The 12,658-nt window shown below is 44.0% G+C and overlaps 1 protein-coding gene across 1 annotated transcript in view; it reads right to left on the minus strand.

Moving 5' to 3' along the window:
* LOC138520949 (AMP deaminase 1-like) overlaps positions 1–12,658 on the minus strand; it is a 2,571,753-nt gene that overhangs the window by 1,583,774 nt on the left and 975,321 nt on the right. The window contains exon 5 of the mRNA XM_069633401.1: positions 1,396–1,527. Coding sequence (XP_069489502.1) covers positions 1,396–1,527 — 132 coding nt within the window. The remainder of the gene's footprint in view (positions 1–1,395; positions 1,528–12,658) is intronic.

Consider the following 12,658-nt stretch of genomic DNA (forward strand, 5'->3'; position numbering starts at 1 on the left):
GGAGAGTTGGTAGAGGGGAGGCCTATTTAGAGGGTTCCTCCCACTAGGACAGGTTAATATATATGTAGACCCCTAGGGCCTTTTGTGGAACTTGTATGCAGTCCTTTCTGCATTTTTATCTTTGCCCACATGATTAAATAAGTATAATTTTGTTGGGTATAGTAGAATCTGCTATTTACAATGCAATGAAGATAGCCTATACCATTTAACATATCAGGCTGGTTGTGAAGATTTTTGTTTTTACACAAAGCATTACTTACACCTTACTCGTCACCTTGCTAATAAAATAAATTCTAGTGACTAAGTTCAATGATCCCACTGGCCTGTATATCAGGGGAAAGGTGGCAGTTTAAGCTTTCAACTAATCCCAGTGCTTAAAATGAATCTAAATTAACCGTTTGGAGACAACATGTAGCTAGTTTTTCTATGTGTTTAACTTATTGTCAGGCAAAGAAATGTTCCGCTTCTAGCTGCTGCCACTACTGAACCTGACCTTTAGAGGCTGACCTCCTGGGCTAATGAACACTGATTCTGCCACCTTGCACCCTTTATCCCACTTAGTGTTAACTAGAGAGATTAAAGGGATGCATATAAAAGGCTGATCCATTTGAACACCTCATGCAGTGCAGCATAGTACTCAACAGCTCTTGAAGTCTAGCAAGCGGGAAACCAAAGCTCTAGTATATTTTCTATGCAGCCTAGCCAAGCCTAGACTACTCAATAATTTGGAGGCATTCAGTATATTCAATAGGAGACAACAGAAATACATCAGTCCCACTCACTCTATCACTCTAAAACCAAACAACTGGACTTGCAAATGTATTAAATGATTAATGCAATGCAGGTTTTTGTGAGTTAACAAAGCTGCACAAAACCAGTTCATAGGTTTAACATGATATATGCTTTTAGCTAGCGGTAGAACAATAAATGTTAGTCTCGTTTCAGCTGTCTTTAAGAACAGATGTTCATCAAATAGTACCACGCAATTGCAAAGACAATTCAGGAGGACTTTAGAAAAATATATTTCTATAGATCCATAATCCATTTGAAAAATGTATAAAACAAAAAAGGATCACATTAGACAATTCACAGAAATTCTGAGTCGAGTATTTTAGTTGTTGAGATATTACAAAGCAAATATCTGGTTTGATTCTAGCATACAAAACAAAAAAAGTGAAAAGATTATAACCACAGTTTTTAAATCAACTGGCCTATACATTTACAAATAGAGCATGGATTATAAAAAGTATTTTGACTAATACTCATAGAACCTCAACAAAGGGCATTTATCAAGAGAGAAATAATTTCTTGCTGTCACGTTAAATGATCATGATTAACGAGTTATCACATATTTCCATAAGTGACTGAGAATGAATACGACAATTTGGACCATACCTTGAGAACTGTAGCAAAATATTCACCACCAATGTAATTGTCTGTCTTCAAGTAAATATCTCGCAGCACACTTGCACCCATTGGATTGTATTTAGAATTGAATGTGTCAAATCTTTGAAAGGTTTCGTGTCCCTGTTAAAACAGATAAAGTATGAAATGAGAAAAAAATGTATTGTAGTTGAAATAAAACAAAATCAGAAAGAAGGTTATTGAAAGATAAGATGTCAAAAGAGGCAGAAAAAATAGGTAACACATTTCATGTTAGATCTCAAAATATTATACTTTATCAAGGTTACCATCTTTTTAAATATCCCTCAATCTTCCAGACAAGACCTCAGTTAAAGTCTTACCAGGTGAAATATTGCCCATTTAAATTTTTCATAGCACCTTCTGATTAGGGTTTCATACTATCCATGTGAAAGGTTAGTACACTTTTAGCATTACCAGTCAGCCATACAAGAAAGCACACCTAAGCTAAATAGAGAAAACCACTTACACAGTATATACTACTTCAATGTGCTGTGTTCTTCCTATTTTTTATTAGAGTGGGTAATGTCATACAAAAAGTTGGTTACTTAGCAACTATTGTATTCTTAATCCTTCTGCCCTCTATTATTAGTATCACTATTATCATTATGCCAAAAATGAGAAAAGAGTGGTTGCACATCCACAGACTGCCCCACCCTCTCGCATCCATTGAAGATAAGGCCTCAATGCTTTGCTCAATGGTCATATCTATGTTAAGGAGGGAATTGAAGGGATTCTATGTCAAGACTAAAGGCGATCATGATGCTTTCCTTTCTTTAATACTAAAACTCAACCAGACAGATTTGAGCAAAAATAAAGTATTTCTTTTACTCCACAGTATAAACTTTGCTAAAGCCTAAAAGGAAAACCTACTCTTAAACAAACTGTAACTTGAAACCAGACTACAAGTGCCCAAAAAAAAGTTGATATTTGTAGTACTTTAGACACAGAGCGTGTGCCCATGCTCCACCTATCAGCTGTCATCTGCACCTGTAAGAAGTCAGGCGCAGGTCCATCAGGATTGAGCAGAGCTGGTCCATTTAACTCAGCTTCCGACTACGTAAGCATGGTTTCCAGTACTTCCAATCTGTCTACCCCACAATCTATTTCTCCTTGCAAGTCCTCAGGGGCAGCCTCACCCGCTGATAATGGACAGGACGCTGACCCTAGCAGGATTTCAGGTCGAGGTGAAGAGTCCATGTCAGCAGTCAAGCTCACCGCAAGTTATGGGATCAGTGATGGCTGAAACCAGCATCTGTGTACCGGCATAGAAGGATGCTACTTGGGAATCACCAACAGCAGTCTAGTGTTCTCCCAAGATGGCACCGGACCACGGCATGTAACATTGTGATGACGTCTCAAGATGGGCGCCGCCATATTCAAACATAAGAACGGCTTCAAACCACCACGATATTCTAGGCAATTACCTGCGGTTGCATGCTTCCTAAATGGTAGGCTCATGAAAGTCCTCTCCAACTCTGCATGCGCCTCCCCACTACCATCCATTGCGGCTTCCCACAGGGCTCATGCACTGCCCCCAATATCTTCACCCTCCCGCTTTTCAATGATCTGGATTGCCAAGACATAGCACATATCAACTACGCTGATGACACTTAGGTACTACCCACTCTAACAGGCGCATACAAACAAGACGCTGCAGCACTAACCAAGGTCTACTCTGCCATTCAGACATGGATGGCGGCCAACGGTCTTTGCTTAAACGGGGACAAAACAGAGATCCTCATAGAAGGTTCAACAGACACACTCAACAAGCTCCCACCTCAATACAAATCATTAATTATTGACAATTCTACCATCATCGTCTGAGCAGCGGTAAAGACCCTAGGAGTATACCTTGGCTCATCCTTATTCATGTCACGCCAGGTTAATGCCATAGCGTCCTCAGCCGCACTCACTACGAAGATGATTAATGCTGTCAAGCCCTTCTTCTCGGCCAAAAACTGCCTGTCCATAGCCAGAGCCACAGTAGGCACTAAACTAGACTACTGAAATGCTCTATTCCTGGGCACCTCTGCTAAAAACATCAACATACTTCAAGTCACACAGAACAACGCCCTCAGGGCTGCCCTGAGTATTCCCAAAAGGGAACACATCTCACAAGCCAGAAAAAATGCATAATGATTACCGGTAAAAGAACGCATACTCTTCAAAACATTGGCCATAACACACAGATGCCTCTCTACCGATGCCCCACCCTACCTATCAGAAAGAATCACCCGTAACCTTTCTAACAGACCCACCTGATCCCACCTGACCAACCAGATTTATGTACCAGCTTTCAAGAGAACCAAAGCTGGAGGATCTAGTTTCCAACACTTGGCTCCCAAAAACTGGAACGCACCGACCACAACCCTAAGAAATGAGACTTCATACCCTGCATTCCGCAAAATGCTTAAAACTTCACTATTCTGTTAGAACCTAACCTATATGTGTAACGTGTCGTTAACTGTAACCAGAACAGCTGTACCTCCTACATGCTCATTGTTAAACTTGTTGTCTTGTCAAGCTGAATCTTCTGTAACAGCGTTACGATGCCCCAGGGCTGCTGCTGCGCTTTATTAACGCAAATAAATAAATAAATAAAACTCTTGTTGCGTTCAAACTCCTAGTTGCTGTGTTTTCTTCGTCTCTCTTGTGCTTCTCTCTTCTGTATCCCGATTCTTCACCTGCGCTCTTCTCCATCCTAGATTCCTCGTACTTCAATACTGGCTACTTCCTGGTTACTCGGTCCATGATTGCCAGCCTCCTGCTCAGCAGCCTATATGAAGATCTTGTGAGGAATCCCTGAAACATTGAGGTTTTTCTCCCTGTGGGGAGTTTTTCACCGTGGGGTCTGATCCTTCTTGGAGCCACTGGCTGGTGATAGTATATCTAGTCAGTCGTGCCTGCACGGGAGCTTCTATCCTACTTTTTGCCACAAAGGCCTTATTACAGGTTTTCTGTAAAAATGCCGGTAGTTCCGACACACCGGTACTACCGTTTCTGGCAGGCAGGCCGCAGGAATTATAAGTCTGTGGGCACATGCACCCCCTATCGGAAATGTTAGTACCGATATGCCAAACTTACCAGCATCAACACAAAAATTTGCTGGAAACAATGATACCGGCATCCAAACTGTCTGAATCACTGGTGCCGGTATTTCCGACGCTGGAATTACCAGCGCAGGGAATAGCATCATTGCACGAATGGGAAGATTGCAGGCAGCCATTTTGAAAAACTCAATCCACTTAAAGTCACCCCATTTGAGAGTGCAGACATGACAGGAAGTGGGAAATATCGCATCCCAGAGGTCCGGCTTCACAAACCGCGTTTCACAGAACAGGAGCTCATTGCCCTAACAGTCAATATGATGGCAAATGTGGAGGGCCTATTCGGTGCTGGCTATCGCAGGACTAGCTGAAAGAGGAAGATAGCCATCCGGCAGGAGGTGGCTGACAAGGTGATAGCTGTGGGGACCGTCCCACGCACGCCAGATGACTGATACAAGCACTGGGATGACCTGCGGCTGAGGGTCTGTAACATCTTGGCCACCCATAGGTAGGAATCCACTGCCACAGGAGGAGATCCAGTGTCACCCCTGACCGTGATGTCTTGGGAGTAGACATGCAGCTCCATCTTGCACATGGAGGGCATTGAGGTAATTGGGGCAGCAGAGGCCGGAGCTGGGACTCAAGGTGATGGCGGTAAGTACAATAAACCCCATGTAAATGCCAATTGTGAGTCGCACAAGCACAGTGGCCAAAATGCACTGCCACACACATGGACACATGATGAGCGCCCATTTGTGACAAGAGAGAACAGGACAGGAATCATAGGCCCACCGCAAACACAACAACAAGCCACCTTGGAAGACCAATGGTCAATGTGCACTCCCACCACCCACATGTAGAAGCACACATCGTAGCAAACAGAAAAAACAGCATGACCAGAGCAGTCAAATAGAATTTAGCATGAGTTTAATGCGAGCCCACAGATGTGACTCCCAGAAGACCAACAGCATACTCATCTCACCCCAACAGACACATCCTCTGATGGTGACGTGGCTGGAAAGTCATCAGGCTCAGCACGTTTGTCCAGACCTGGCAAGGCTGCATACCTGTGCCCACCTGCACCAGCACTGCCACCACCTGCACCAGCACCACCTCCACCTGCGCTAGTACCACTTACTCCTGCACGGCCACCTCCTGCACTAGCTCCACCTCCTCCTGCACCGGATCAACCACCTCCTGCGCCACCACCACTGCCAGCTGTTCCACCGCCAGCTGCCAGAAGAATCACACCTGTGGTCAGTGGCCTCACTGTCCCTCCTGTGATTTCAACACCACCATGGGTACACCAGCCACGTGGCAGGTACAGTACATTGGATGAGGAGGACCGCACCCCCTATCTGACCCCATCGTTCAGCCCAGCAACTTTGCACAGCCGCCCTCATCCACTCCTGCCCAAAATCTGGTACATAGATGCAACGCAGGGCCGGCACAGGGCTGTGGCAGAACTGGTACAGCAGCAGCTCAATGAACTGCACCTGTTGCGTGAATGTATACAGGCCCGCCGCCGCAGGAGCGCATGGGCTCAGGGACGTACATCCGCTGCCCTGGCCATGTTGACCCAAAGTGTCAGCGAGGGGAATGAGGGGATCTTGACCACGGCTGAGTCCCTCTCCCACATCATGCAGGTCTCCCACATCAGCAGTTGGCGGCCCAGGGGTCTGACCCGCCCTCTTCCATCACCAACCCTGGGAGCTTGCACCTGGGCAGCCTAAGGCACAGCTCCTAGCGGATTTCCGCTACACCATCGTGTTTGACTTTGTGACATTTGGGTGTTTAGGGAAGGGGAGGGGTGTGTGTGCGGACATGGTGTGTGGGGGGTGGGGATGGGATGTGTGGGAGGAAAGGGGTTTGGGGGAAGGGTGTGTGTGGGGTGTGGGGGCATGGTGTGGGGGGGAGGGGTGTGTGTGGGGATGGGATGTGTGGGGAGGGGTAGGGAGGCACAAGATGTTATCATTTCAATAAATAATAGTTGAGTGGACATTGCTTCATTTGGTTCAATTATGTATTGTGTGTGCGCATCATAGGCAGTAAGGTGCAAGGGAAGTGCAGAATGAAAGGGGTACCATCCCTGGTCTCCATGCACATGTGTATGGGCCTGCCTGGTGCTGCATCATCATCCTCTGGCGGAGGAATAACCAGATGTACCAGGGGTATGTTGCATTGGACACAGATGGTATGCAACATTGCACAGACCAGGACTAGCTGCCCCACCTTCTCTGGCCTGTACATTAGCGCACCCCAAGACCAGTGTAGGCATCTGAAAAGTGCCTTCAAAAGCCTGAAGGTCTGCTCGTGGGTTACCCTGGTCATCACAGGCACCCTGTTGTATGCCATTTCCTCATGCTTCGGGGGATCCCTCAGTGGGGTCATCAGTCATGGAAGCAGTGGGTATCCTGAGATACACCTGCACGGGGTAAGGACACAAGCTTAGCCTTATCTTGCCTGTAGCCGGACTGTGTGAATTAGCCATATTTTACACTTAGCCTGTATTTGTAGGTTAGCCACATTATGCATCTGATCTGATAGTATAGCTAAGCTTTATGCTCCATGCTGCGCCCTGAGACAGGCACTCTGCAACATCTGTATCGTGCTGGGTTCTGATCCCTGAGACAGTTCATTGGGGGCTGGAAATGTATCACACCTAGATGGATTGTTTTGGGGTGGGAAGTGTGTCACAATTGGATGGATGGCTGGGGGTATGAAATTAATTTTCACTAACAGTACGTAAAAAGTCGCCATTCTGCATATGCACCCTCAATCTCTGGACTGAATACAACCATACCTCTACTGCACCACTAACCGAACACATATTCAAAACACTGACATGAATACAAACCATACCCAATCATGCATCAACACCACATGAGGGCCACCAACTGTAAACTCCCCAACGCTCAGTGACCAGTTTGTCCATACTGAAGCTGCAGATGGCACATCAAAGCTCTCTCGCTCTTCTCCCTCTCAATCGCACTAACAATCCATCCCAAATGTCCTTCCATTGCGGACCTGCCCGGGCACCAAGAGACTAGGCAAGTGGCAACAGTGCACGGTACAAGATCCATTATTTATTTATTTATTGCACTTGTAGTGCGCCGAAAGCCCGCAGGCATCAGGGCGCAAGAAGGAAGGAAAAAGCAGATAGTGGACATCAAACCGTGAAAGCGCCCAAAGATGGATCAACCAAAAACAATGGTTTGAACTCCCTTTTGAAATTTCAGAATGTTAGTTTCTACACAGAGAGGGACAAAGGAAACTTATTCCATAAGGGAGCAACCTGGGCAATGAAGGATCTACCTAGTCCTCTAACCCTCTTACTTCGTGTAACTAAAATGCAAATTCCTTCACTGGATCTGGTAAACCTGGTTGCAGTGCAGATTTTAACAGTTTCTTAAGGTAGCCAGGGGCTTGCCCATTTATGCATTTGTGCACCAATGTCAAGTCCTGAAACTGTATGCGAGCCTCCACAGGGAGCCAATGAAGGGTTCTCCTGTGGACAGAAATAGGCTCATGTCTCAGTGTATTCCTAACGATGCGTATGGCATCATTTTGAAGGACTTGGAGTCATCTGAGACTATTATTATTAGATCCCAACATCAACACATTACAATAGTCCAACCGAGACATCACAAGAGCCTGTACCAAGATGGCACAGTTAAGCTCTGAAGCATAAGGCTTAGTTAGCCTTAGAAGGCATAATGTGTACTGTGCCATATTCACGACACTCTCGGTGTTGGCATTAATGTTCAAAGAGGACTCAAAAACAACTCCCAGTGGTCTTAACTTTATCCACAGTAGGTATAGCATGGCCTTCCACACAAAAAACGGAATATTGCGAGTCCAGTTTGGTTCTTGCCTGGGGTGAGCCGAAAATCATCATTTCAGTTTTTTAGCATTTAGGTACATGTCATATGAAGTCATCCATTGTTGGATGGCAGTATACACTTTATTTACAGTTTCTGAGTCCTCTGTATACTTGCAGCTCAGTTGAAACACAAGCTGGGTATCATCTGCATAGTTGGTAAAATGGACACCCAGTCCGGCCAACAAATAACACTGTGAACGCCAGTAAACATTAAAGACACACAGAGACATGCGCGCACCCTGAGGGACACCACATTTCAGGAGCTCCTCAGGAGACTGTGCGTTAGCCCAGACAATCCGAGAATGGCGGCCCGTCATGAAAGATTTGATCCATGCCAGGGCATTACCCGATTTACTGCCCGAAGCCCTCAACCCATCCAACAACTTGTCGTGGTCGACAAGGTCAAAGGCTGCTGATAAGTCCAACAGCATCAGCAGCCCCGCCTTGCCTTGATCTGAAGCATCTCCGACTTCATATCCAGCAGGGCGGTCTCAGTGCCATAGTTGATACGAAAGCCCAATTGTCTAATGTGAAAAGCTCCAGATCTTTCCAAGAACTCCTGGAATTGCAATGTAGCCACTTTATCCAGAATTCTTTTAAAAAAACAGAGCATTAGTAGTAGGCTTGAAGTTCGAATAGTCTGTTGGATCAAGGCCTGATTTCTTCAATAAAGGGGTAACAGAGACCTTCTTCAGTGTCTCAGGGACACAACTGTCTCGAAATCTGGCACCAATAAGCCAAATTTTGTTAAAAAAAAATGTTTATTGATATTGTTGAAATAAATCAACTTTTCAATATAAAACTTTGCATTCAATTGATCAAGAGATAAAGTATACAGGAAACTCATCATGATTGTTGAAATCAGAAGGATAAGCTTGAACACTTGGCAAACATTAAAAGGCGAAGTAAAGGAAAAATGTTCAAAAACATCTAACAACAGGTTAAGAGATTTAACACTCCCCACACACCAGATAAACAAAAAAGCACTGGAAAAAACAATTCTTTAAAAAGTCAAATTCACTGCATAAAGGAAATTAACAATTGCAATTTGAAGGGAAACGTTTGTTGTGCACAGTAATGTGCGCCATCTTTCTACTGAGTCCAAATTCCCCAGATGAGCGCAACGCCATGAGAAGAATTTCAGGCGTTCCTGTACTAGAGCTGGGCATAACGAGAGTATGTGTTCCAAAGTTTCTGTGGTCTTGATATCAAGACAAAACCTACAGAACGTTACAGCCTCCTTGGAACATTTGCGTTGGGCCAAAAGTTCACTGGTATGCCATAAATTCATTCGCATTCTCAAAATACCTGATCGTATTTTCTAGCAAGGGAACTTGAGAAGATATGGTTCTATATAACCCAACCTCTTATGTCTAAATTTACCAGGCATTGCAGATTTATATTGAAGACATTTGGTGCGAGTCTTGATCCAATCATTACAATAGATTAGCTGTTTTACCTTGTTTGGATTTGTCAAAAGCATATTAAGCGACGCATCTGCTTCTACTAAGGTGAAATAGATAGCACGTAACCACTGCTTAACAAACTGATGTGTGGTATGAAAAATGTAATTCAACACAAATTGTAGAACATTATGTTCTTGATGGGGCATCAAACATTTCCGAAGAAGGACACAAGTTCTCCACTGATATTGAGCATTCAGGGAGGTGAGGCCTAATTCATAACGCACCCATACCATCGGAATGCATTGTGGGAGCTGTGAAATTGTTTTCCAAAATTTGCCTTCTAACCAATCAAGAACTCCTGACTGCCATGGAGCTTGTGACTCAAGCCCATATAAAATACATGGGGTTGCTTTTTGCTTCCAGTAGAGAACTGCCGGTTTCATCGTAAAAGCACCATAACGGTGCATTATGATTTTTGTCTGTGAAACGGCCGAATCAACACAACATCCAAATGGTCATTCACTGAGGCAGTACCAACAAAGACCATACCCAGACAAACATAATGAACTGTAACCAGATTTATGTGGTTAATAGACCAACTTGCGGTAGATCTCGACGTATTACGTGGTCTATAAATGACAATTTGGGTTTTAGCCGTATTCACCCGTAGGTCATTGGCCACTATATAATCATTAAAACCATCAAGAAGTTTTTGAAGACCATATGGGGTTTTCGAAACTAACACCAAATCGTCAGCGTACATAAGGGTTTGAATTTTACAGTTATTTATCTTGGGTGAGTCTGATGATATTGCCTCAAAAACCTGGCGAACGTCATCCATAAAATAATTAAAAATTGCAGAAGCCAGGAGACAGCCTTGTTTTAGGCCACGAGCATTTGGAATAGCTCTAGATAAAAGGCCTTCTAGATTTAACCTAATACGTACAGATGTCTCACCATGAAGCAATTGAATAATTTGCTGTAATGTAGTTGGACATTTGTCTCTGGAAAATTTCGCAAAAAGAATAGGGCGAGAGATGGCATCAAAAGCCGTATGAAGGTCCACGAAGGCAAAATAAAGTGCTTGTTTAGAGTTTAGTGCTTGCGATTTAATAGTGTTGAGACAGAGCAAATTGATATTTGTGCCGAGACCGGCTAGAAAACCCGCCTGGAAAGGGTCTCTTGTGTGAAAAGCTTTTGTCCAATTATTGAAGTCCCGCAAGATCAGTTTGGAAAACAATTTGCCCGGAGCATCAAGAAGGGCAATAGGCCTATAGTTGCGGGGAAGTGTGCGGTCCCCCTTCTTGTGGATTGGTACAATAATTTAAGTTTTCCAAGAGTTCGGAATTTTGCGAGAAGTAATGATATTTTGAAAAAGTTTATTCAATATTTTGGCCCACACTGAGGGATTCGATTTGAACATATGATTGCTGAGGCTATCTGGGCCTTTGGCTCGGGAAGAGCTAATTTGTTTGATATAGCCTTCAAGCATAAGCGGGTCACAAACAAGAGACCAACTCTCTGAACACTCTGGTAATTGAACCAGGGGCACAAAAGACGGGTCTGCATACTAGTTGGTATAATGCTCAATCCACTGAGTCTCAGTTACGCTAGCATTCTGCAAAGCGCTCTGGCTTTTATGGACACATTGATTGAAAATTACCCAGGTTTCGGCTGTGTTTTTATTTGCTATTAACCTGAGCATGTGTTCGCTATCCGCTTCCAGGATACGTGCTCTGTGTTGGTGCATCCAATTACGGTATCTGCATTTAGCCGCTCTCAATTGCTGAATACAATTGGACTGATTTAGCTTACTGATTAGCCTTTTTACACGATGATATTCAGTCTTTCTATCCTTAACAAGAGGATTGAAATCATGTTTATGTTTCTGAGCCTCTGTCTGATTACCAGGGATCACTGAATATTGAAATGTAATTAGAAGATTAGTGTACTGTTTTGGATAAACAGAGTTGTTATTAGAAGTGATCAAATGAGCTAAGGCTGATAGATTGTTATCTGACCAGCGAAAGCGCGTTTTGGCATTATTAACCACCAACTCATTCGCATAGTAGGACTTATCAGGAGCTACATAATTCCAGTTGATTTTAAGGACTAACAAGTGATGATCACTATGCACCTGAGGGATTATTTGAAAGGAGCTTATCTGTCCAGTTAAATTGGTTTGGGTATACATATAATCTGTTGTTGTGTAGACTGATCCCCTGTGCCATGTTGGCTGTGCTGGAATGTCACCCTGAATTGCACCATTGGTCATGTGGAAATTGCGAGTCAGCATAAAAGACGACCATTGCTTGACCTTGTCAATGGTGCTTTTCCCCTTAGGATGGATGCAATCAAGATTAAGATCACCCACAATAAGGGTATCCGTGATGTCAGGAGTGAGGAGAACCAAATCTAGGAGTCTAGTCAAACCAGCGTAAAAGGCAACATCAGTCAACCCAAGGGGGTTGCGATAAATGTTAATCAGAGCAATAGTGTGCATTGGGCATGTGATTTTTACAAGTTGGATAAAGGCAGATACCGAGGCCCAAGCCTGAACAGTAAACCCTCTGGACATACTTACTCCCACTAATAGGCCTGATGATGATCGACCTTTTTGGCTAGCAATGGCTGGGAGTAAAACAGTCTCATAGTTGTTCCATGCAGGAGTTTGCAAAAGCCAAGTTTCTTGTAGTGCTATTATATCCAAGACAGTCGGAAAGGCAGCAATGGAAGTTTGTAAATGTACATGGCCTCTAGTATTCCAACTAGCAACACTAATAAGGCGTTCTTGCAAAGTTACTGGTGGTTATGACATAAGAGACTGGGCACCTTGAATGTTATTTGCCAAGGAATCATTCGCATTAGGGTAGGCAGTCATTTGTTTCGCCTTATGA

Source organism: Ambystoma mexicanum, chromosome 13 (assembly GCF_040938575.1).
Source record: "Ambystoma mexicanum isolate Mex_15411 chromosome 13, UKY_AmexF1_1, whole genome shotgun sequence".
Lineage (NCBI taxonomy): Eukaryota > Metazoa > Chordata > Amphibia > Caudata > Ambystomatidae > Ambystoma > Ambystoma mexicanum.